This window comes from Aspergillus wentii (genome assembly GCF_001890725.1).
Source record: "Aspergillus wentii DTO 134E9 unplaced genomic scaffold ASPWEscaffold_6, whole genome shotgun sequence".
Taxonomy (NCBI): Eukaryota; Fungi; Ascomycota; class Eurotiomycetes; order Eurotiales; family Aspergillaceae; genus Aspergillus; species Aspergillus wentii.
In genome coordinates this window covers 565,478-590,495 of record NW_024467837.1, presented here as the reverse complement: position 1 = coordinate 590,495, position 25,018 = coordinate 565,478, and the positions used below count along the sequence as shown (strand labels likewise).

At 48.8% G+C, this 25,018-nt stretch overlaps 6 protein-coding genes across 6 annotated transcripts; 2 read left to right on the top strand and 4 right to left on the bottom strand.

Annotated features, from left to right (window-relative positions):
* Positions 1-501: 501 nt before the first annotated feature.
* On the bottom strand, positions 502-1,961 carry ASPWEDRAFT_174280 (uncharacterized protein; the record flags this gene model as incomplete). The annotated part of the gene is made up of 2 exons (XM_040831203.1): positions 502-929; positions 992-1,961. 2 exons carry the CDS (start codon positions 1,959-1,961, stop codon positions 502-504), a joined length of 1,398 nt encoding a protein of 465 aa, XP_040686519.1.
* Positions 1,962-3,514: 1,553 nt separating this feature from the next.
* On the top strand, positions 3,515-4,513 carry ASPWEDRAFT_595071 (uncharacterized protein). The gene has a single exon (XM_040838458.1). It carries the CDS (start codon positions 3,706-3,708, stop codon positions 4,204-4,206), a length of 501 nt encoding a protein of 166 aa, XP_040686518.1. The 5' UTR covers positions 3,515-3,705; the 3' UTR covers positions 4,207-4,513.
* A 749-nt stretch (positions 4,514-5,262) lies between these two features.
* ASPWEDRAFT_159070 (sulfatase family protein) lies at positions 5,263-7,532 on the bottom strand. The gene is made up of 3 exons (XM_040829759.1): positions 6,310-7,532; positions 6,049-6,263; positions 5,263-5,996 (listed from the first exon to the last, which is right to left on the bottom strand). The coding sequence occupies exons 1-3, from the start codon at positions 7,289-7,291 to the stop codon at positions 5,397-5,399; spliced, it is 1,797 nt and encodes a 598-aa protein (XP_040686517.1). The 5' UTR covers positions 7,292-7,532; the 3' UTR covers positions 5,263-5,396.
* A 545-nt stretch (positions 7,533-8,077) lies between these two features.
* On the bottom strand, positions 8,078-10,455 carry ASPWEDRAFT_115136 (anaphase promoting complex subunit CDC16; the record flags this gene model as incomplete). Its single annotated transcript, XM_040828554.1, has 2 exons — positions 8,078-10,290; positions 10,359-10,455. 2 exons carry the CDS (start codon positions 10,453-10,455, stop codon positions 8,078-8,080), a joined length of 2,310 nt encoding a protein of 769 aa, XP_040686516.1.
* Positions 10,456-11,215: 760 nt separating this feature from the next.
* Positions 11,216-12,502, top strand: ASPWEDRAFT_61090 (Saf4/Yju2 family protein; the record flags this gene model as incomplete). Its single annotated transcript, XM_040838558.1, has 4 exons — positions 11,216-11,230; positions 11,284-11,419; positions 11,473-11,614; positions 11,733-12,502. 4 exons carry the CDS (start codon positions 11,216-11,218, stop codon positions 12,262-12,264), a joined length of 825 nt encoding a protein of 274 aa, XP_040686515.1. The 3' UTR covers positions 12,265-12,502.
* ASPWEDRAFT_42870 (histone acetyltransferase TRA1) lies at positions 12,423-24,928 on the bottom strand. The gene is made up of 4 exons (XM_040835884.1): positions 24,520-24,928; positions 24,254-24,411; positions 13,469-24,160; positions 12,423-13,417 (listed from the first exon to the last, which is right to left on the bottom strand). The coding sequence occupies exons 1-4, from the start codon at positions 24,569-24,571 to the stop codon at positions 12,734-12,736; spliced, it is 11,586 nt and encodes a 3,861-aa protein (XP_040686514.1). The 5' UTR covers positions 24,572-24,928; the 3' UTR covers positions 12,423-12,733.
* Positions 24,929-25,018: the final 90 nt, after the last annotated feature.

Below are 25,018 nucleotides of genomic sequence, written 5' to 3'. Positions count from 1 at the left end.
GGTCGAAGCAGTGGCAAATGCAATAATTCCTGATGTTCGACTAACTAGTCTTGCGATGTATCAAATCCTGTCTGCATTTGGAAGATGATGGCGGTAGCGTGAAAACCTGATTATCAGCATCAGTCCTCTTTAAGAAGTAGTAGTACGAAGCAAGACTGAATATCACCATAGATCGACCTTGTTTCAGGGCATCGAGGATCGCAATTAGCTGTCGTTTCAGGCTTGTATAAACTTACCGTGACCACGGTTAACCGTTCGGTGGATCAAACGCCACCATGTAGCAACGGTTCGAGTGTTGCGTGGCAAACATTCTGTATTCTGGAAAGAAAGGTTATGGAAATTTCATAGAATAATGTATTCAAAAATTAAATGCTCATTTGGTATCAAAAAAAAAGTGGACATAAGAGTCCCAAAAGACGCCTGTACAATCCCGCAGGACCCTTTTCCTTTCCCCAAAACGCCAGAATAAACCAACAGCCACCCAAAAATTAGTTTATGTCATCAATACAAGCTGACACCTGTCGTAAAGTCGAGCATTTGCTCGCTTTCCAGCAGCACAAATGATTCGTATCGTAATCCTCGTTCTTGCAGGGCGTTGTTCGAATATAGCGGCACACTGCTGTTGTAGACACTCGCATATCCATCAAAGAGTGCCCGCCAGTAGCATGCTTCGGCTGCCTTGGTTAGGTATCGCTCGCGGAACGTTTGGACGCTGTTGGTGGCAATGCGCTCGGCAAGTTGAGGGTTGGAAACTAAGGGGTCCAGCTTCTCTTCCAAGTCGCTGAAATCTCGCTCGACCTCGACGTAGTTCTGATTCGGCCCTTGGGGAACGAGAAGGTAGTGGTGGTGTTGGATGTATTGAAGTTTATGGGCAACGATGACCGACTTGCACGCTTGACGATATTTTAGAGAGGCAGAGTAGGACCGACCTATATAGGCAAAATTGTTAGTCACGGTCCCTAGCGGGTGTGCAGGAAACTGATCGTCTTACCTTCGACATGGGCAATAAACATGTATTTGCAATGGTCTTCCATGCTCATAACGTTGGTCTTATCCTGCCAGTCCACCTGCTTCACATCGCCCCAAGTCTGGTCCCGGGCGGCCTCCATCAAGGCGCGCCGCAGCTTGGGAGCAAAACTGGGCTTTCCACGCCAAACCAGCTTGTTCTCCTTTTCATTCCAGGGAAGGTCGGATCGCTTGACCTTCTCAACGACTTGGTCGTACGGTCCGATCGGGTTCTGATTGTTATCCCAGGCCCAAAATCCAAAATCAGGCATGAGCCAGACTGCTTGCTCGGCTGCAGTTCGGGCGAACACCCACACAGGGTGATCAGAACTCGTGACATCCTCCACTTTATCCTCTACCGAGAAAACAAACTCGAAGTTGCGTCGGGAGGCTCGATCCACGTCAGCGACCAGCGCGCGATGAATTGAGCTTAGAACAGCCAGGATCTTTCTTCGGTGATCCGGGCCTTTTGCACGCGAGGCAATGATATGGAGCTCGCCGTCGTAGATAAAAACGCGCGCCATGCCAGGTTGGAGAGTGATGGCGTCCAAGTCCTCCGTAGCGAGGGCGCCCTGCGACCGCCAGTAATCCACGCCACGGGAGACGTCTTCAAATAGGCCGGGAAATGCAGCACTGCACTGATTCGGGTCGAGACCTTCATTTCGAGAATCGCGATCGTACTGGAATTTCCAGTGGGATGAGGGGGTAAGTTGTGTGAGCAAACTGGAGCTCTGCGAACAGGAGAGACAGCTCGAGCATTCGAAGGTGGTGGAGGTTTCGCAGGCACAATGTCCGGCGGGGATTAATTGTGTCAAGAGCGGGTGTATATAATCTCTATCCGAGTTCATGCCATACCAAATGACAATAATGCAGCTAACGGTCAGAGTAGAGACAATGGATAGCAAAAGTAGCACCACGCCGTAGCGTGGGCGGGAACAGCTCGAAATCAGCGCCATCGCAATTGCGAAGACGCGCAGTTTTCATCAACCCTAAAGGATTGATTCATGCTGAGAAAATAGAAGCAAGAGAGAAGGAAGAAGAAGAGAAGAAAAGAAAAGAGGGAGCAGACGAAGAAAGTAAGACGTGGAGAAGAAATTGCGACTGTCAGGGGACAGGCAGAGCGGTTCGAGACCCCCCAGCCCCAGCGGCCCCAGAAGTGAGAGTGACAGACACGCAACGGGGGGAGAGCAGCCAGCAACCGCCAATAATACGGAGTCTGCCCGTCATCGTCATCTTTTTCTCTTTTTTTTTAGAGTTATTTAGTCATTTCTTTTCGCTTTTTTCTCTTCCTCTTCTTTCCCCTTCCACGTTTCGCCCATTTGCCCTTTTTTGCCTTTCCCCAGTGACGGGAAAGAATGCCAGCGATCCTTGGGACCATAGCGCCCGAAACACCACCAGAGCCACACTCGGGACAGGGACAATCTTTCCCAGAACGTCAATGATAGACAAGCCTTTCGTGGATCTTCTGACGAAAGGTTGCTGGCGTGACGCTCCGTCCCTGATGGCTTAGGCCTTGGCAGATTCTGTTCCTTCGACTCAGCCTTAGAGATGACGGGCAGATTCGGCCAACTTGGCGAATAAAACATCCGCATCATCGACTGGGGAGTAAACCAAGGCTCAGCCTTGATGACTTCATTTCGATATACTGTAGGAGTGTCGCCATGGCTAACTTTAGAATTTTGGAAGCCTAGGGGTATCCCATGGTCCCGATCAGGGGGGGGCAGCGATTTTCCTTCCAGAGCGAACGGGTAGCGTAATCTTTTCGCTAGGAGAATACTAATCCTGTGCGTTTGAATTGCTGATCACTAGGGAGGGGACGAAAGCTATGACGACGTGGATGGCAGATGTGGACGGGTGAAGCTGGTGGAGCAGGACGATCCCCAGGTTAAGATGGCGGTTGAGTCTGGCAGGCTGGCACACTTCCTGTCAACGTTTTTGGCCACCACGAAGATCACGGCAATTAAACAGGAATTTCGACTTACTTTGCCTTCGGGGTTTCTATCTTTTGATCGAAGTGCAGCATGTGAAGCGACTCAGGAGAGTTGGCCAAGTTGCCGTCTTACGGGCCTAAGCGGGGTTGACAACGGCAATCACGAGCCTCAAATGGGGACACAAGCTGGACAAATTGGACAAAGAAGAGCCAACGATATCGAAGCTCGTTTATCGCAGTCTTTGTTGGAGGGGCTGCGATAGAGAAAGGAGCACACTGAAAGAAATGGATTTTGGTTGATTTCAATATCAAAGAGAAAATGCTGGAAAAATATTTGTACCACTTCCAACAGCCCCAGCATTGAAGAAAAAATGCACATCCCGGACATTCGCTATTTCTTCAAGCCTCTGGGCGTCAGACTGGTGAGATCTCATATCTCATTACGTTTCATGGTTGTGATGGCTAATGTACGGTCTCTACAGCTCAGGTACGTTGTCAACTCGAAGTCTTAATTTATACAGTGATCAGAAACTCGAGATACGGAGCCCATCTACGTTTCCAACGAAGATGGCTATCACACCTTTTCATGGCCGGTATGATGGCGTGGAAGACCCGAATGACTACCTGGATCAAATCTGGCTGGAAATCCAAACTCACCATTGCGATCTTGATAATGGAAACAGAGCAAGTCGCATACTCTTTCGACAGAACTTTCAAGGGCTGCACGTTGGTACTCAAGCCTCCCCACTAGTGTGAAAGAAAATTGGGATATGCTGCGGAAAGAATTTAGAATTCGATTCGAGAAACCGCAAAGGCCCAGCTTGCCAACGGCTAAGTTACGAAATCAGATTTCCGCGTTGATCCAGGGCCCTTTTGAGCGCAACTGGAAGTATCTGGAGCGTTGCAAAGACCTCTGGATTCAAGTTCCCGCCCATAGCTCTGACTACTCTCGTTTTGGTCTGATGGTTGCCCAGGGGCTTCGTGATGAGCAACCGAAGCAATCTGTTCTCCTTGAAATGAATCGCCGACACAGTTATACCCTGACCCATATTATAATTGCCATATGGCGATACCATGACATACACGTTCCTACTACTGTCGCTGGACCCCGTATGTTCGAATCCCAGATGCTCGAACCATTTTTCGGCCAGGTCATACCTGGACCTCCAGATATGACAGATGGTTCCGTCAAAAGCATCCACGATACAATGCTTCAATTCATCAGAGCCACCAGTCAACCAAATCTATTGCCTGATACTGGCCAGGATTGAACCCAACAGTAGATGTCCTGTCTTGGCCAATGATTTCACTGTGTTGAGACCGTTCCAATATCAGTCGCACTACGGAGCATCCTAGTCTTAGTCTCTTTCTTTTGACGATCAATGCACACTTACAGGCTCCCCCCAAACAAACAAGATTTCTGCTACAAACCAAAAAGGAAAAAGAAAAAGTTGGCATTCCCGCAAGCCTTGATTTTCGGGATGGATGATATCCCCTGTCCTCAAGCTAACCCTTAGTGACTCCTATTGAACCGTTAAGGTTGTTCAACCGATACTACGGCTGCTAGCTCTAGCTAGCTTTTCCTATGGACCGCTACACATGCTGGATGGAGTTGGATTTACATACACGGACGCACATGCAAAATTGTACGGGCTACAAGCCTACAAAAGTAAAGACTTAGTTAAGGAGAATAGATAAATTAATATGAAAATCGTCGTTCGGGATCTGATTACTCGCGGCAGACTAGGAGGATTATTGCAAGTCAAAATATTCTTATTTTGGATTCTCCATTTTTGTTGCTATCTTTGGCTCTGAAAGTCTCAGTTCCTCGCTCAACCTGTAACTATGGACGACGGATAATGGGGAACCTCGTATAGTTATATTAATCAATACAAACTATCATTGAGCACTTTCTTTGTCACGGTTTGTCTTATTTGTTGTTTCTTTCTGCTGCTCTTGACTGCTCGCGGAGAGTCAAATGGATCGATCTGCTCCTTATTTTTTGCGGGTCTTGAGAAAAAAAAAAGGGGGAACTAAAAGACCTTTTTTTCTCCGGGCATACCCCGAAATTGAGATCGATTGGAAGAACGACAGGTCACATTATGTTATTATTGCAAGAGATGGATAAGTAATAACAAAACAAATGAAAAGAAATAATAATACAAGATTTTAAGAGTGCAAAGTGCAAGGGAGGAGGGAAGATCTTTCAATTTACGTCCGGGATGAACGAAGTGCTAGCTCGTTATTTGAATGTCATTTAGACAGAGTCAACTATATCACTCTATAATACAGTCATTGGAATAGTATCTTCTACTATCATCAATCATCAAGTCTTCATAAGTTATTCCAAGCTATTGAAATAAGCTGTTGATAGTCTCATGTCATATTCTACCATACTCCACCTTCAACAGCACATCCCTTAGTTAATTATCCAGTTATTAGTATGTACACATGGAACACCCTAGCTAAAAAACATCCACTCATCCCCATATTCAAACGTCTTCCGTCTCCTCTTCCCCTGGTACACATCACTGACCTCCTGCGGTCCCTCAGCAGAAACCAAATACCCATCTTGACAAGACGTAAAGGAGACTCTGGGTTGCTGAGAATAGAAGCTGTCGAACTTTGGGCTCAGAGCGTCACGTAGACTCTTTACGTGGCCTCCGGGGTGGAGTTTCTGCCAGGGTTCGCGGCAGGTGTCTTCTTTGCATGATTTTATGATCATCATGAGCGTGTCGAGGCGGTTGAGGAGTTGGGTTAGGGGGCGGTTGCCAATTTTGTATTCTTCGTATCGAGAGGGATGGGCGGCTATGTTGGTTACTTGATAGGGGTCGGTCTTGGGAGTGTTAGTTTTGCATATAGGACTTTGAGAAGTGAGGGGGGGGAGTACAGTTAGATCGTAAAGTTCTCGTTCATTTGTACACCAGACAGAGTAGTAGAGATTGTAGTTTTCGCTGACGATGCGTAGACCTTTGTAGGTGTTGTTGTGATAGACGCCTACGTTGAATTTGGTGTCGTTGCGAGTGATCTTGCGGTATCCATTGATTCCTTCGGGGAGATTCTGTTCTCATCAGTTCTTTTGTTTTCCGTAGATTTATGATGTTCAGACTCACGATTCCCCAATACTCAACTCCCACATGCTCCGTACTGGCATCCAAATCCTCCTCTTTCGTTAAAGGAATCGGTTTCCCATCCAATCCCTCTGTCGTAGTCCCAGCTAAGGAAAGGAATGTTGGTGCCAGGTCTGTATGGCTGGTGACTGCATCAAAGACTTGGTTTTCTGGAATACCAGGACCACGGATGAAGAGTGGGATGTTGATATCAGTGTCTGGGATGTCAGTCTATACACTCAGAGACTCATCAAGAGAACATACCATATCCGCATTCCTTTCCTGGAAGCATCCGACGTTGGCCAATATGATACCCATTATCAGTCGAATAGATGATGTACGTATTATTGAGAAGACCTTCTTTCTCTAGTCGACTCACTAAACCTCCCACCATCTCATCGACAGCCTGCAAAGCACGAAGTCGACATTGCTGATACTCATCGTGATACGCAATCACACTATCATTCAACGCGGGCAGGTTCTTAATCCAGCTCACACCTCCGTCAATCGCAGTATTGAAACTCTCATCACGAGGAATATAGTAATCCTTAAAGAGACCCGCATGACGAGCTGCATATTCCGGCTGGGACTGGTAAAAGATGTTCGTACTCGGATCAAGACTGCCGTTGGAGTGAGGCGCGATGGGAGCAACAGTCAACATCCACGGTCGATCAGAATGAGAGATTGCTTCATCCAAGAAGCCATGTGCCTTTTTCTCCATCACGTCCGTGATATACTGGCCCTTGTAGCTGACAGGTTCGGCCCCATTGCGCGTCATCATGCCATTGTAGTACTGGTACGTGTACGGATCGAGTGTGAATTCCGAGCCATTGAATCCCCTCGGCGGGGGACTGTCGTAGTTATCCACGTTTTGATAATTCCATAGTTTGCCCACGTAGTACGTGTTGTATCCTGCGTCCTGCATCCACAGAGGTAGGTAGTTGTCGTTCCACCCTTCCTTGACTACCTGGGGATATCCTCCGTAGGGCGGGGAGACATCAGTGACGTTGGTGTTATGGGGCATGCGGCCTGTCCAGATGTTGGCTCGAGATGGACAGCAGATGGCCACGGTGCAGAAGTGTTTGGGATAGGTGACGCCTTTGCTGATTATGGACTCGTGCAGTTGCGGCATGAAGTCGATGCTGCCCATGTGTTTGTCCTGGTCGTCGGTGAGGATGAAGAGGATGTTAGGCTTGGAAGCCAGGGCTAGCCTGGATAGGAGCAGGGCCCCGAGTGTGAGCTTCATGTTGTCTGGTTATCTGAGTGCATTTCATCATGGATGGATTTGAAGTCGTTTATATTTCTTCCAAGGAGCCTCTGTACCCCGCAGTTTGTTCTTCTCCTCCCGTCTGTGCCGGTGCGGAATCCTTCCTATAACCATCATTTCGGTAGTTAGATTGACTCGCTTAGATCTTTTTGAGTATTCTGATCGAAAATCGAAGGCACTGAAAAACATTTGCCGATGAAAGTGTGGGGGTGGGGACGCTATACAATGTCCTCATGTTGGATTGGATATCATCGCCTTATATGCAGGGGAATATGGAGATTATTGGCGGGGGTAAAAATGCCGAGTTATGCAAATGCGGGGTTTTGGCGATGACTTCGGCTGTGGATTTGCCGACCCTTTGATGAGGTTATTCAGGGCACCTAGCAAAGTATACTTCCATTATGTCCTTATCCAGGTAATAGAAGGTATAATATATGTAGTTATAGCACTTGCTGCTATCTCAAGTTCATAAAAATGGATTAAACTTATAGAGACCGGTGAATCATCCAATCAGATCATGTTGATTCAGTATACAAAGCACTCTAATCCTACAGAACAATAATTAAACGCCTCAGTTTCAGTCATATCAATCCCCATTTCTCTGCCAAAAGGTCAAAATGATCAAAGATAAAAGATACGCCGTTGGTGTGATTCAACCTCCCAATGGATATCCCATAGCTGAAAGTCAAAAGCCGTAGTAGAAACGCCACGTCCAATGCACCCAATGATATCAAGATAAAAAACACATTAATAATAATCCAATGTTTACTGTCGCATATTACTCCGCGGTGCTCGTGATCCTCGACTGCGACCTCCTGCCGGTGCGGGCGTTTCGTTGAATTCCATCTCAGGGCTGGCCCCAGGTCGTCGTCGCTGCCGTCCACCTCGAACTCGACCCAGCGCATTTCGCAAGAGGCCATCAGCTTCGTCATCCAGCTCCATCTCTACCTTCTCTTCCAATGTCTCTGGTTCCGCCTCTGCAGTCGATACCTCGACGTGTGGAACTTCGTCTGTCCATTCCTTAGCATACCGCTCCGCTGTCGCCCCACGACGTCTAGCTCTTTCTTCGGACGCATATTTCCCCTTTCCTTTATCACGTGATCTGTCCGAGCCCCGGCTGCTGGCTGCCTTTGCCGGCTCTTCGGGCATTGCTTTCTCCTTTTCGTGATTTTCTAGGGCCCAAATCTCCAATGCACGGGAAAGAAGAGTGCCTGCAATACCAGCACCACCGGCAGCATCACCGCCACCACTAGCCCCTAGAACACGGACCGCCTCATGGAGGGACGTTACCGCTTCCATTGTGCGCCCAAGCTCCAGCAATACCAAGCCACGGGACGTGTGAAGGGACCCAATCAAACCTCGATCCTCATAACCTCCAACGCCTGATGAAGCGACCCCGGAAGCACCAGCGCCACTACCACCTAGAAACGGGCTATAACCCAAGCTCGCACCTCCAGCTCCAATCCGAAGACATTCGTCAAACTCTATCAGAGACTCTGTAAAACGCCCTGTGCGGCGCAATGCATGGCCCAGATTTGCCCGCGTGGCCACCCAGGCACCTGGCTCACAGTGAAGAGTAGAAGCCAAAGCGAGCGATTGACGGAACAACTCCACAGCACCTTCGAGATGGTTCTGATGGTACAGCACCACACCGAGCTCGTTTATCACCAGAGGGTCGCCGCCTAATGCAGGTAACCCGCCGCTTGGGTTAGTAGGAATAGTTGGGACGGTCCCAGAAGGAGAACCTGTCGACATAGCATAAGCGGCGCACAGGTATTCATGAGATAGCGACATGTTATTCAGGGCCAGATGTTGCATTCCAAGGAATAGCTGGGGCAAGTGGCTGCCCTGGAACAGTCGAGCCGCAGTGCTGTACGCGGCAATGGCTTGATCATGCTCTCCTTCAGCAGCAAAGGTGTGAGCAAATCCAATCCACGCAGGTGCTGAATGCGGATCCAGCAACGATGCTTTAGAGAAGAATCGCCGTGCCTCTGCAATTTTGGAAACCGATAGATAATAAACTCCAATAGCAAGATAAGTATATGACTCCTCAGGAGCATGGTCAGCCAATGTGTGAGACAGAAGAAACAACGCATTGGTAGCCCCTGTTTCGTATAAACACGCCAGGTGTAAGGGATAAACAGCCGGAGAGTGGCCCAAGTGGTTTTGAGCCGGGATATGGGCCGAGGCTGCCGTTGCCGACGTGTTGGACGAGTTGGAACTCGACAGAACCGACGAAGTCAGCTCGAGGGCTTCAGCAAAACGGCACTGCGTGTAAAGAGCTTCTGCCCGCGACAGCAGTATATCAGGGTTTTGTGCGAGGTTGTAATGGGTCGACAAAGTCTCGGTTGCTTCTGAAAGAATAGCAGGCGACGAGTATTTAGACAAACGAGTGGTGTACAACATCTTGGTAAAATGAGCGGCTTCCTGGGCGGTAGACGGGTCGGGGGAAGTAATGGAGTCAAAGTCGAGAGATTCCAGAAACTCCAGTTCCTCCGTCGGTGACATGAGCGAGTTCTTCATCAACTGATCAAAGGCTTCAAAACATTGAACGTCTATGCGCACGGCATCCTTGTAGCAGTCACGAGCACGGTCAAAAGCGTTCTGCTTTGCGAAACAGAGACCTCGTAAATAGCACATGGCGGCTTCGAATCGAACATTATTGGCATCTTCCTTGTCTCGCTCCTCGCCGCGCGAAGAGGTTGTCTTGCCATTGCGCAGAGTGACATGGCTTCCATTGACATGCTGCAGTTTCCGACGGCTGTTATTGTTGCGAATCAAGTGGGTGGGATTATGATCACCGAGCACTGACAGTGCTTGTTCGAATTGGTTCTGTTTAATGTAGCAGTGGGCAGCCAAGTAGCGACAAGCGGTGCTTCGCGAGATGAGGTCTTTGCGGGATAGAAGGGCCAAAGCTCGCGTGTAGTTGTTGTTGGAGAAGTGGACTTGGGCCAGCCAAAAGGCATCCGAATCGCTATCTATTTTGAACAAATTGCGTTAGTCTGTGTACCTGTCACTATGATCGTCGTTTCAACCAAGCACCCACTGGTCAACGCAAGGACTTTGTCGCCAATGTAAATGGCCGCATCGTGCTGGCCTCGGTTCAACGCATCCTGACGCCAGGAGCGCAAAAACTTCTCCATGGCCGGTTTGATGAGAATGGAGAGGTGGAGAAAAGGTCAGAGGTTCGGCGGTCACGATAATCGCAAAGAGGCATGAGGAGGGGCGGAGAGCGGCGGCGAGAAAAACAAAGAAGCCTCCACCCTCCAACAGGCTCCAGACGAGGGGTAGTTTGTTTTTTCTGGGAAAGTCGGAGAAAAAAAGTCTCCAGCTGACTGTATAGCTTGTTTTTCGCCCAAAATCTCAGAGTGAGAAGGAGCAAGGAAGGTGAGGACGGTGTCGCGATGGTTATTTGTGTTGCTGCCGAAAAGCGCGTCGAGGTGGTCCGTGCAGATTGCCCGATTGGGTATCTTCTGTATGCTGCTGGACGTTCAACATTTGTATATCTTATTTTTTCAGAGGAGCTGGTGATAGTCATCATTCTGATTGGAGTCAGTGAGGCTCAGATACTATGCTTTATAGCTGGGGATGTTGTGCTGCTTTCTTGAATATTAGACCGAAATATATATCTACAAAGCGCCTATAGCTGCAAAAAGGATTTCAACACATACAATAGATAGCTCATTTCTCTATCAAAAGATAGAGAATCTAGCTTCGAATACTCAACTATATTTAACGAAATACTTTAAAGCATCAAATCTGTTGTGTGAATCGAAAGTAAACCCATCCATACATCAAAATGACGATCACGTGATCATATCGCTATCGCCGCCGCCTCAACTCCAACTTTCGAGCATCTCTTATCAACCATCAGATCAACAATACTTCTCATCCCACGCCACCATGTCTGAGAGAAAGGTACGTCCTGATGGATAATACCCGTCGCATACATCATACTCATACTTTTCTAGGTCTTGACCAAGTACTACCCCCCGGATTTCGATCCCTCGGCCATTACGCGGACGCCGAAGCACCTTCGCCAGAAGGGTCCGAAGGTCATCACCGTCCGTTTGATGGCCCCATTCTCTATGAAATGTACACAATGTGGTATGTATAATGCTGGCACGTTATTGCTTTTACCCAAACTAACGACATGAAAGGTGAATATATCTATCGAGGCCGCAAGTTCAACGCGCGCAAAGAAACAACCGAAGAAAAGTACCTCAACATCTCCATCTACCGTTTCTACATTCGCTGCACTCGCTGTAGTGGTGAGATTACCTTCAAGACAGACCCTAAGAAGTAAGTTGATACCTTTTGTGAGGACTGGGAGATGTGCCATGCAGAGCATGGCAAATCGTTTTTATCTGCCCCGTTCAAACAACCACAAGGCCCTTTTCTAATATTTACCTCTATCTAGTATGGACTACACCTGTGAAAAGGGTGCAAAGCGTAACTTCGAACCGTGGCGCGATCCCAAAGCCGAAAACTACAACGAGACCCAGGATGAGACGCTGGATCGACTGGAACGGGAGGAAAATGAAGAGAAGGAACAACAGGAGCGGGATAAGATGGCAGAGCTGGAAGAGAAAATGCTCGACTCCAAGCGGGAGATGGCAATTGCGGATGCGCTCGATGAGATCCGCACGCGCAATGCCAGGATTGAGCGAAATGAAGGTCTTGGGGACGAAGCCACTATCGCCGCACTTCCAGAAGAGGTGGACCAGGAGCGACTGAAGGCTGAGAAGGAAGATGAAGAGGCCGCGCGAAGGGCGTTTATGACGTCCTCTGGGGAGAAGGTGAAGAGGATTGTCGAAGACGAGGCAGTTGATTCTAGTGCCCCAGAGAAAAAGCAGACTGATATGCCGCCCCCCTCATTTACAAGGACCAAGAAGCCTAAGAAGCCGCTTGTGAATAAACTGGGCATCAAAAAGAAGCCTTCCTTGGTGTAGAGGCAGCCCTTAACGATCAAACGATGGGTTATTGATGCCCGAAGGTTTTGGGCAACTGGCGTTCTGGTCTACTGGGTATGCATCATTAGCGAATTTATTGGTATCAGTTACAAAGCTACGATACGAAGCAGATCTTGAAAATTTGTAAATATTATCTATAGTACATTAAACTAAAACAAAATCTGTTAATTTGATAAAACAAAGCACAAAGCAAAACATCTTTTCCAGCCATGAATGGCGTGCAGAATGTAAAAGTGAAAAGAAAACAAATCGTAATCATGTCCGAGGGAAAATGCCCCAATGCGCCACGCTAGAATCAAAAGCCGAGCAAAATACCCATTATGCCTTTTCAGCTTGTCAAGCCTACACGATCTCACAACCAAGAGGTCACCAGCCTCAAAAAGGAACAAAACGCCGAACACAGTGCAAAGATAATACAAGATCAGAGCGGGTAACCAATGCTTCAGTCTCAAAGGTATGGCATCCATAACGCATCACAGGACGCCAAGTGCTGAGGATTGACGGCCTTAGAGATGAGATCAATGGTCGTCTGGTTCGCAGGAAGGTTGCCTTCAGGGGGACTGGCAAGGCTGACTGCCCGATTGACAATGACTTCGCTGTTGTTGTACACCAAGTCGCGAAGTTGCGGCACTGGCAGGGAACCCCGATGGTGCGCCGTTGCCCAGAACATCATTTCATCCCGAACGAAGATGCTGAGTTGCTGCTCAAGTTCGTGCCGCGGCTCGGTCAGGCAACGAGAGATTGCCATCAACGCACAGGCGAAAAGACCCTCAGTTGCGATTGGGCCCAGGAGCGTCTGGATGTTGGGCGTGAATCGGAAAGGAACTTGCTCTGGGTTGTAGAAGAATGCCTTAGCCGGGTTGATTGTCGGAATTAGCTCAGAGCCCCAGATGTCGCCCGTGGACCGCGAAACCATGATCTTGTTGGGATACCGATTGCCCATGTGCATCACGTAAGTCATGAACGCGATGGCAGCATACTGGTAGGCAAACTGCCGGCGAAAGAGCCAGAAGTCCGCAAAGTTGGGATAAGTCTGTTGGAAGTAGTCCAAGATTACGGTGCTGGGAACCCATTTTTCTTGAATGGCCGTCAGGATTTCAGTGCGCAGAACTTGCTGTTGATCATGCGTGCGCTGGGAGATGTCAGTGATGTTGAGTAGTAGTGGTGAAAGGGGAATGCTTACGTTCTGTTTCGTTTCGGCCAATGATCTCATCTTGTCCATAGTGAAAAGCACTGGTTCATCCTTGTTGATTCCGACTCTTCGGCAGTAATCCTCAAAGATACCTTGCATCGAGATATACGATGGATCGTCGCGCACCAAGCGAATATGAGGAGCCAATGGTACCATAAGCGGGAGGTGGAAGTAGAGATTCCGTCTCCGGCTTTCCTTGCGTTTGCCTAACAGTCCGTTGAAGATGCGGAAAAGCTGCAAGATGCGCTCTTCGCGACGGCAGTGACGAGCTGCCGGATGTTGCACAGCAAAAGGGTGTACGCTGCCATCATGGCCACGGATCTTGAGACGACGATGGCAAACCCCGATACCGCGCACCAAATCAATATCTGGCAGGAAGCGATCAATACGAACGAAGTCCTGGTTCTTGTCCTTGTGCAGCAGGTATTGCCCTGGAACCTCAACTTCATCAAATTTAAGGAATCTGAATTCGCTAAGGTGTGGCGAGTAGGTCTCCAAGAATTGAGATTGAGGTCGGCGGTCGAGCTTTTCCTCGAACTTGTCACGCCAGCGACGCAATTTCTGGATGTACTCATGCATGGTTGGTTTCTTCACCACGAAATCAGCCTCGAAAGACTTGCGGATATGCGAAGGAAGAATAGTCTCGGCGAAACGCGTGATATTAGCTTCTGTCGCTGCCGGCAGCTTGAAATCTTGCGCATAAGAGCCTGGCATGCGGCCAACGTACGCCAAACCATCATTGAGAAGCGCAACAATGAGGCGATACGCATCTTCATCAGGAGGACATTTAAAGTTTTTGTGGATCTGATCGACCATGGTCTCCATGGATAGGGCAAGCAATGGGAAAGCTGTTTTGAGACCAGACATAATTTCGTCCGAATACTCCCATGGCTTCTTGAGAGGCTCCTTCTCCGACTCTGCTGGAGAATTCTGGTTCTGTGGTGTGCCATTTTGACCAGGAACCTGTAGATTATTACCCTGCTGCGGGGTCTGGGACTGCTGCATCTGCATTGGACCTTGAACTTGCCCAGGAAGCTGAGGCTGACCTGGAACAGGAGGCTGGCCTTGGCCTTGAGCGGGCGACTGTTGAACTTGGCCTTGATTTTGGATTTGACCTTGACTGAATTTCTGGGCCTGAGCCTGCTGATTGACTTGAGGGCTACTTTGGTTCTGGCCATTGGCAGCCTGGCCATTTTGAGCAGCACCTTCGGAATTAGCCTGTGGTGGTTTGTTGTGGGGTGAAGCTTGCTGCTGTTGCTGCCTGGCACGGTTCAACTTCTCTTGCTTTTGATCATGCTGTTTCTTGATGCTGAGCATATCTTCTCTGTTTGTACGAAGCAAGAAGAACAAAGCCTGAGGGTATAACTTGGCGATCTTGACCAGAACAGCCTTGCAGAGGCGCGCTTCGCGATGCGACAAGCTGGTGAGAAGCTGGGGTATGAACGTAATCCAATACCAAACTGGCGTGTCTCCCTTGAAGTTCTCGAAAGCACTAGCAACCCGTCCTTCCTCATTGTCCAAGCTAAGAAGCCAGAGGATACGACTGAGAAGTTTTCGGGACTTCGCATTCTTGTAGAGACCAGCAGCCTCCAGGTAACAGCTGACTGCGTTGCTTGCCAGCTCGTAATCTGCTGGCTCGGTCTTGAAGCGTTGATCACTGTACTGTCCCCACTCAGACCAGGCCTTCGCGAGTCTCAGGTCATAATAGAGAGCAACTCCAAACGCCTCATTGGCATCATTGACGTGGTTCAACTTGGCTAAGAACATACCCTTAAGGGTGTAGAACTCTGCTTTCTGCTGCGCACCGAAATAGTTGAGGTTGGTGTTGTTAATGACGTCCAAACCACTGTTGAGCTCCTTCGGGTTCTGGTAATGGCACTTGGCTTGTTCCCGCAGCTTCAAGAATGCCTCTTGGATCTCGATATTTGGAAGTGTATAGATGCGACTTAACTGGTTGATACACACTTCAGGCATTTGGTGCTTACGAGCCACGTGAGCAAAGCGGTTGATGATCCATGCTGTCTCGTGGTAGCCACGGTAGGCATAAGAGTTACTGGCCACATTGTTGGTCTGGGGTGGCAGTAAGCTCAGATACGTGGCGTTGATCAGCTGGAAGATATGCTGACGCCATGTAACGAGATCTTGCCAGGCATTGATGTCGTCCCAAAGGTTTGGAAGGCGATCTCGCCAGGTTCCGAGCAAAAGCTTCAACTCGGCTGACTTCGTATCCAGGTTGCGCTCATTAGTCTGCGACAAGCTTGCACATATATGGCTTGCATCATGAAGTTCGACCAGAAGCTGGAAATGCTGCAAAATAGGAATGTGGGCGTTTGTGATTCTCTTAGGTAGCTGAAGCCACTTGCGAATAGACAGTTGAATAGATTCGTCGCAAACCCCGTTGAACTCTTGAATGTTCTCTTTCTTGATGTGGAACTGGAGAAGCGACATGAAGGCTTGGAAGAATGTGCGCCGGGGCGTTGGAGCGTCAGAAACAGACTTGATCAGAGACTCGAGCTGCTCCCGGTTTCCTTCGCTCTGCCAGTTTTCAATGTTTCTCCAAGCAGCTTCGAGAAGGAGGTCGTTCAAATTCTCGTGTTTGGCGAAATCACTGAGGATCTCCCATTGCTGAAGCTTCTGGGCACAGATCAACCAATGATCCTCCCACAGGTAGTATTCGCCTTGCGAGAACGGCATGGCTCCGGAGCGAGCTTTGATTTGAGCATTCTCGTAGAGTTGCTGTGACTTATCCCACATCCCTTGTTGTTCGTACGAAAGTGCAGCATTGGTCTCGACAAATTTGCAACGGCGGCGCCAAGTACCATAGAAGAAGTCATCCTCCTGCAGCCCCGCGTAAACCTCAACCAAAGCGTCAAGATTACTTTCACGAACAGTGGGAGTATCAATGAGAGGGCTAATGGCTGTTTCTTCCAAGTATGATGCAGCGGTATACCAAGCGTCGTAAGTGCGACTAAGATACTTCATGACATGCGGGGGAATCTTGAATCGTGGCCCAGCCCGGACTGCACCCTCGAGTAAAGCCTGGACGACGTTTGGTCTCTTGTCAAGCTGTCTCTGATGGTATTCGCGTGTAATCAAAGTCACCATTCCCTTCTCCAAGTCAATGCGATCTTCTCTAGACAAGGTTGACCAAAGGGTAGTAAACAGTGTAGTCCACAGCTTGTAAGCGACATTGGGGTCGGTGTGTTGAAGTTGACAAAGCGGTTCCACCAAATCGCGAACCTTGACATCACCAATTTCGGACACAAAACGCTTGCGATCAGATATGAAAGATTCCAGCTGACTGTCAACCATGATATCATTTTTCCTCGGATCCTTTTCGGCACCGTCAAAGAGGAATGACAAGGGGAAAAGGGTGAAATCATCCTGATGCAGTCGAGCAGTTGTTGTCATGTCGATACATCCTAGCATCAAGTGAGAAGCTTGAGACAGCCAGAAAGAATCAGCAAGTGTGTCCCAGTTTTGACAGGTCAGCACATAGCTAAGGCGAGAGCTTGCCAAGCGTGTCAGACTTCGGTCAAAGATATTCATGAAACGGTTGCGCATTTCAACATCTTGAGCCCTAGTGCCGATCAAGAATGCATGTTCCAATCTAACGGTCAACTCGGTCCTAGTGATCTTCGAGTCTTCATAGATCCTAATGACAAGGTCCAAGAACTTCTTCAGCATGGTTTGGTCGGTGCGAGACTCGAAGAGCAGCATCTTGTGCAGAACGGCAGTCTTCTCTTTCAGTGTAGGCCAAGACTCTGTAGAGTGGAAGATCCAGGTCTCAACCATGCCTAAAACTTTGCTGCAAAGCTTGATGTTGTGTGACCTCTCTACAAGTTGTGCGAGGACACTGAGGAATGGACGCCTTTGTTCTCCCAAATGAGACATGCGCACAGAGATTAACTCAATGGTCTTGAAGATCAGATCGACCCCAATTTCGAACTCCTGCTGATCTGGCACTCCTTCACCAGGCTTCGTGCCTGGTTGATATTGACCCTGGTTCGCCGTAGAGGCAGCAACATGGTCTTTGGCGAGCTTTTGAGAGAATGCCTTCATGACCTGAGGAATGTGTGCATCCATCTCGGCAGGCTTGTTCTTGGAAAGCGTCCACAAGGTGTTCAAACTAGACACATGATTGTTGGCGGAGAGTGTCTCTGTTGCAATTGCCGACAGATACGTCACAAATTCAGACGGAGAATGTTCAACATCCATTCCATCTTCCTCTTCAGGCTGGTCATCAGGAAGGGCATTGAGAACACGTCTGATCGGCGGTGGCAACTTCGGTGAAATCTCCACTTCATCCTCCAAGCCATGTAGACAGTCTTGAATCTCCGGGTTTTCTGAACGCAAAGGTTTTTCGAAGAGTTTTTGGATTAATGGCAGGCGAGCTGCGATCCAATCATCCGGTTTTGCCGCCAAGAGAACGCGCAGAACTTGTAAAGTGTTGACCATGCTGGTAGTGTGCTTCTCGTCAGGTTTGTCGGCCTTCTCTCCCGCAAGAATAGGCTCTGTAGCCTTCTGATAGAGTTCAATATCGATGTCACCCCAGTACTCTGGAGATAAAAGATTTCTGAGCAAATGTACAGCCTTTTTAACCATATCACCAGTGGGTACAGGGTTCTGTGTCTTGGACGAAGCAAGCTCACGGATTCGAGCGGCCGGAACGGGGAAGCGTTCAGCGATAGTCGTGATAAACGTGATCAGATATTTCGTCAACGCCGCTCGGAGATCAGCAGGAACCATGTAGTCAGAACGTTCGCGGACACTGGGAGGCGCAAGGGCTGGTGAAGAGCCCGCGGTTCCCTGGGCTTCATCCAGCTTACGCTTCCTTGCATTCGGTGATTCGAGAACACCGTTGGGAGTGGCACTACTGTTCTTGGCTCTCTTTTCCTCCCAGTACCAAATGAGACTAATGAGGTTGAGGGCCAGCTTTTTGCTCTCATTAGATGAGTTGGGAGGCGCCGCGATTTTAATCAACGAAGGCACGATGAGGGGAACAAAGTGTTCTCTCGACTCATAAAAGAGATCTGGGTGCCGCACAAGGAATTGGAAGATACTCATAACCTGCTGCAAGTTTGCGGTCTCCTCTGCCAGAATTCGTCGAGGCCATTTTGCCCACAGCGGATATCTTGCGTCTGCCATTTGATTGTTGCTTGTGGACAAGATTCGAGTCGGCAGAACTGGTGCTAGAACATCAAGTGCCTGGGTGACCAAGGCTTTGCCCTCATTCTGGTGCGCTCGTAACAGGGCAACGTAAACCTGGATCACAATTTTGAATGGAGTCTCGTAATGGGCAATGAAGTAGCTGATGAGAACGTATGCACCGTACTTGTTTATTATGTCTTCAAGCCGGATGTAATTCCAAGCAAACTTGATGATGTCTTTGCGTGAATCCTGAACTGTTTGGTGATGGTACTTGATCAGCAATGCGGATAACTGGAGAAGTTCCATGCGTGAATGGTCAACTCCAGCTTGGTTTGATTCCTCGCTCGGGTCAGCCAATTGAGGCTTCCATAGACGACTCTGAATAGATTCTGTCATGCTCCGGTCCATGAGCTTCGGGCTATTGGGTGGACTATTCCAGGTGCTCTGAACATCCATTGCAAAGATGGGATTAACCAAGTGACGGAAGGCATATGTCTTCATCTTTTGCGAACACGAACGCTGGCCGTAGAGATCAAGGCAGCGCATTATGACAGAACGCCGGTAGTCGATGGATTCATTCGTAATGATATGTCTGTAAATGAACCTGGGGAACGCAAGCGTACGCTTCAGCTCATCTGCAGACAGGCCATCGATGACGTCGAAAAGGAAGTCCAAATCATGGACTGACTCGGCCAGATAGACGGTGAAGACATCCATCAACTGATCCTCCCCTTGTTCAACACGTAAGCGCTCATTTGCTGGAAGTTTGTCGTTGCGCAATTTCTTCTCCAAATCGCGTCCAGCTTGTAGAAGCTTGTTCCGCAAAGCCATATGGGATACCAGCCAGCGCTTAGTTGACGGATATGAGCAGATTGAGTGAACCACGTAGATTCCATTTATCGCGGCCGTGTTTGTGCCATCCGTTGATTCATGTCCAAATGCAGCAGATGTAAACCCTTCGGTATCCGCGACCACTGCCGAACGAAGTGCCTCACTTTCAGGGTCCGCAAGCATCTGTCCAAAGAAACGTCCAAATCTCTCGTCCTTGAAACGAGCATGGAAAAATGACAGACTTTCTTTTGGATAGCGGTTAAGATACTTGACCAGAGGCTTCCTGAACGGGCTGTTCGAAGTTCTGCGGAGCTTGTCTTCGAGATCCAAAACTTTATTTACGAGATGCTCCATGAAAGAGGTCGCAGCAGGAGGCAGAAGGTGGAAAATGTTGAAAATAGCAGCCACAATCTTCATCGGCGGGCTCTGTTCGACAAGGCTGAAGGAAACCTTTTGCAAAACAGCATCGTCTGCGATAACCTTCATATGCTCCAGAAGACGAGCCCCAATCTCGACCTTGAAATAATTAGTGAGAAGGGTGAGGAGGCGGGCAAGGCCATCAAGACCGGCAACGCTGAGACGTTTAGGGTCTTGCAGGTTCATGAGAATAGGGCGAAGACCGTTCTGCAGCAAATCCTTTGGAAGCTTGTTAGTCTGTGTGAGAACATCCCTCAAACCAGCATTAGCCGCTTCGATGACCTCTGACGAACGCGAGTAGAGCGATTTGAAGAACACAGAAATAATACGAGCACGGCTAGTGTTTTGTGGAGTATTGGCAAACTCGGGGAAACTCATTGCCATGGACAAGAGACGGAGACATGCCACACGCAGGTTCACGATCATCTCCGCGTTCTTGAATTCGTTAGGCTTTGATGCGAGGGACTCATCGTCTGCATCCGCAAGAGCAAGAGATTCCAGCATTAGTCGGTTGAGCGGGTCATTGAAGGTGACGATGTTGTTATGAAGGCTCAAACAGAAAGTAATAGCGTCGATAAACCCGATCTGAGTGGGAAACGGCAAGGCTCGAAGGGGCTTGTTAAATATTGACTGCAGAAGGCGATCCTTTACAGGGAAGATGAGTTCATGAACTTCGCAGCCAAGTACCTCAGCAATGGTTGTAAAGCTCCGACGAGAGGCCTCCCGGACGAATTTGTTCATGTGCGAGAGCTCATAGACGAAGAACCCGCAGAGAGAGTACAGACGGCTCTTTTCATTCTTCAAGTCATCCTTGGAAGCATTCTTGCTGCATCTCCGCAAAATCAAATCCAAGGTATCCTGTGCCCGTGCCCGTGTGCTGGCCGGAAGATCGGCTGGGGTGTCCTTAATGACATACATCAAAGCTCGAACAAACTCAGTTTGTTTCTCAAATAGCCAGGTGTCGCCCAGGTCCAATTCAGTAGCGAAGAGGTGAATACCCAAGCTACCTCCTGCTTTGGTAAACCATTCTTCGCTGTGGCAACTATGGCAGAAGACACGGCCGATATGCTGGAAGAATGGCAGCTTCGAACCTTTGTCGGGTGTTCCAAAAATGATAGCGGCAGCTTCCTTCATGACCTTCATAGCTGCTTGTGCTCCATCACGCACACCAGCATCGTCGGAAGAAAGACATTCAACAACGGCTTCCGCAAGAACTCTTGAGTCGAGATAGACGGGGCCCTCTCCGCTGGAGACATCGAACGGCTTACGGGTGTGTCGTGCTTGGGCGAGGGCGCGTCCAACTTCCACGATAGCTAAGTGTTTGCACACATCAGCCACAAAAGCTGTCGCACTTTGCTCAAGCGCCGGAAGCGTGGTAGCAAATATACAAGCTTTCAAAAGCTTCTTTAGCAACCCTTCTTGCATTAATTTCTTGGGAATGGAGCTTGATCGCTCAGACTTTTCCAGGATATCGGCCATAGCACCTGTTTTACCCTCGGAGAGATCATTGGCATGGAGACGAAGCAGTTGAGCCAGATCATCAGGAAGATTCTCGTAGCCAATGGAAAGTTTCAACTGCGAAGTGATCATGCGGTAGGCCTGCTGCTTGTAGTATGAATCAGAGGCTTTTGATGCGGGCGTCTTGGGGACCTCCATCAGCTTGCCAATGGCCAGATCAATGCCTATTTCGATAGGGAAAGGCCGTTTCTCGCTAGGCCCAATCAGCTTGATGTCAAAACTGGGACTGTCATCAGAGAACTGCTCGAACGAGATGTCAGGGGGGTGGTTGAGGAATTTCCTATTGCGACCGCCAAGCTTGCCCAGGATTCTCATTGTAGTATGCGCATGGAAATGGTTATAAGGATGCGGTCGGAGATGGTCCCAGAGAGCGGTCATTAATTCATCCATGATTGGGGACATTATCGGGTCTAGATAGTCGGCAGTGAGGTTGTCCACACACAACTCGAGCGTTCGAAGACCTTGTCCCACAAGATCTGAGTCTGCACGCAAAGCAACAACAATAGGACGCATAAGGTAGCTCAGGTGCGGCAAGAGATGGCTCAGGCGAGCAGGAACAGTAAGCGTGAGCTCAACATATAGATCACGCTCCTGAGGTCTCCGGGAAGCCATCAAGAGGTTATTGAATGTTTCCAGTAGCATCTCCAGAAGCGGCAAAATCTCCTTGTAAAGAAGCTCGAATCGACCACCGCCAATACTGCGAAAGAGTGAGCGCAGGAGAAGGAAGTAGTTCATGGGTTCCTCGGCAGTAACAGAGAGCTCGATACACTTCGTGACGATCTTAGTGACATGAGGATGTAAAACCTGCTCATTTTGAACGGAGAAGAGAGTTACGGCCATGAAAGAGAGCTTGAACATTCTCAGGAGAATCTTCGCCTTGGTCATGTCAGAGGTGCCGACTTCATCGATACGCTCCATGAGATACTGGAGAACCATGCCAGAGAACGCCGGAGAGGTAGCTTCACTAGCCAAAAAGAACTGAGGCAAGTGAAGCAAAGCGCCATGTTCAAACATAAGCTCATGCAAGTAGGGTATCTCCGAATGGAACACTTCATGAAATGTGGCTGTATCGATGCAGTGGAATACCGTTCCGAAGCTCTCTAGGAGTTCCTTCTCTTCCCGTGACATCGGTGCAGTGTATTGACTAGCGAGAAAATCAAACGGGGAAGAATAGTTAACTTCTGGGGGTGACTGATCCACGCCATAGTATCGGAATACACGCGCGCCCTCATGGAACAGCTTTTTGATCACCCTCACTTCCTCTGCGTTATAGCCGTATGAAACTTCTGACCAGTTGATTGGAACGCTGTTGGGGTCTATTTGGATATGATCGGGGTTACAATTCTTCAGTTGGTGGAAGATGTTCTTCAGTCCATTTATCAGGTTCTTGAAAAGGAAGATGTTGTCCGACACTGGGTCACCACCACGGTCACGAGGATTTGAAGTTTTGATAGGCGATGCAGAAAAGATGTCAATTTCGTCCCAGTCTGGGGGTTGGTCCTTGTCCGCGAGGTAGTTATCGGGAAAGGGCTCGGTATCCTTTTTAGTAGCTTTGAATGCCTTCGATACCTTCACGGCATTATTGAACTGGTGGTTCATAGACGCAAACTTGTCGCCAATCGCATCTAAAATCATTATTAAGAAATAACGAGCCTCGCGTTTGTCGTCTAGCTTGGATATCTTTTCTGCCATATTCAGGAGTAGCTTCGCACTCATTGTCTGGAAACTGGTACCAGGGAAGTCATCGTGTAGGTTTTTTGTGTATACCTCAACCGTGCGTCGAATCTGATCACGAGTAAGGTGATCTCGGACATGGTGAATCAAGTCAGCAAGCATACTGTAGGCGAGAGGTCTCATTGTTTCATAAACCGTGAGACCATCACCAATCAAGGTTCTTTCATCAAGGAGCTCGTCGATCTTTTCAAGGAAGATCTTTCGGTAGTTGAAGTTGATAATATGGCGAATTGCGACCAGGAGCTCCTTCCTAGCACTAGACTTCTCCCTGGGACAGTCTTGGAGAAGGCGCACCACCACCGATGGGAGAGTCGGCAGGAAGTCCTGCAGCTGATGGGCGTACATTCGTAAAAGATAAGCCAAGAAACTCATGGTCTTCACTTGTGCTGTAATGAATTCGCCGAAAGCAGCTCGGTTCTTGATCTCTCTACAAACACCAGTGAATATTGTCCCTTGGGCAGCAGCATCTGTGTGCGCCTTTTCCTGCGGCTTGGCTTGAAGAAGCAAAATACTCTTTATTAGAGGGACGAACAGCTTCACATTAGCAGAAACTGATGTGCGGTGTGTTTGAAAAATGGAGACGACAATGATCGGGCACTCGGCGAGAACCTTGAATGATTGCATACCCTTGAGCAGGATATTACTTGATTGTTGATCCGGCCCAAGGTCCGACACAGATGTAGCAGGTGAGCTTGGTCGCGGGGACTGAAAGTTCTGAATTGCTGCCGGTGTCGAGGGCATTCCTGACGGAGTAGCTTGACTAGGGGTGTCGAATGTGTCACGAACAACCTGTTCCATGGTCTGGAACATTTCCTGGATGAGTTCAAGAAACGGTTGTACCCTTCCTGCCGTTGCCTTCGCCTGATTTCGTTCCAAATCCATAATAGTCTTCATGCAAAGAACAGCGTTTTCTTCGTTTTCGATGCGCACAAGGTCCATCAGTAAGTCGACCATATCGCCTGCGTACGGCTCTACATCCGGGGAAGCCATTGGGAGCCGGTGGAGGGTCTCAAGAACACAATTTCGCAATTTCTAATGGATTGAGAAGAGGAATTATTAGTTCTATGCCTCAACATTCACGGGCGACCTTGGCCGTATTGCCTTCGGGGTAAATCATGAACACACCTGCTCAAAGGACAAGTTCGTAAAGACCGGGTCCCCCTTCAATATATTCTTGAACACCGGCCATAGCTTCGACAAAAAGATTGGGTAGCTCGCGCCGGAGCATAGTGGTTCAATGTTGTCTCGCAACTCGACTGCGACATTGGCCCGCACTTTGATGTCTAATAAGAGAATATATTAGCTCGCGCAAAGCTAGTAAGAGAGCATAAACCCCAGCATTGTTTTCTTCGTAGCATATATTCCCCAAGACCCTGTTGAGACAAACATACCAAGCTTCTCATCGCCCAGTTTGTTGGCGTAGATATCGATATTGCGCTCCATGGCTGCGATTGAATCCCTCCGGAGGAGTTCCTGACACGTTTAAACGGGATTAAATTAACGCCAGGCCGAAAGGCCGGCCAGAATTCGAGAAAGGCAGCACAGTCTGCTCTGGTGATCGTAATTCACATGCGGGATAACGACGGAGGAGGCTATATCTGTATCCGCCCGGTAGTGGGAAAAAGGTGAATCGGAGGGAGCAAAGGAACGGGATCGTCAAGTCATTAATCTCCCTCGCTGTAACGAAAGGGTAAGAGGGAAAAGGAAAGGAAGGAAAGAAATGAGTGGATTATGGAGGGACCCAGAAACAGCGGGGGAGGAGGAGGGCCAAAGATGAGATAGAAGAGTGAAATGCGCGCGGACTCACGCCTGCAAAGCGACAGACCAGAAAGCAGCAGAAACGCGGGTATCGCAGAGACCCCGAACGGGAAACTAGGCCCAAAAAGGCAA

Excerpts from the sequence above, each read along its gene's own strand:
- ASPWEDRAFT_42870 (XM_040835884.1), bottom strand. The coding sequence starts at position 24,571 with ATGGAGCGCAATATCGATATCTACGCCAACAAACTGGGCGATGAGAAG. Across the intron at positions 24,412-24,519 it reads ACTGGGCGATGAGAAGCTTG|ACATCAAAGTGCGGGCCAAT; the intron begins GTATGTTTGTCT and ends TTCTCTTATTAG. Across the intron at positions 24,161-24,253 it reads CGAACTTGTCCTTTGAGCAG|AAATTGCGAAATTGTGTTCT; the intron begins GTGTGTTCATGA and ends TCAATCCATTAG.
- ASPWEDRAFT_595071 (XM_040838458.1), top strand. The coding sequence starts at position 3,706 with ATGCTGCGGAAAGAATTTAGAATTCGATTCGAGAAACCGCAAAGGCCC.
- ASPWEDRAFT_159070 (XM_040829759.1), bottom strand. The coding sequence starts at position 7,291 with ATGAAGCTCACACTCGGGGCCCTGCTCCTATCCAGGCTAGCCCTGGCT. Across the intron at positions 6,264-6,309 it reads AGGAAAGGAATGCGGATATG|ACACTGATATCAACATCCCA; the intron begins GTATGTTCTCTT and ends CTGACATCCCAG. Across the intron at positions 5,997-6,048 it reads GAGTTGAGTATTGGGGAATC|AATCTCCCCGAAGGAATCAA; the intron begins GTGAGTCTGAAC and ends TGATGAGAACAG.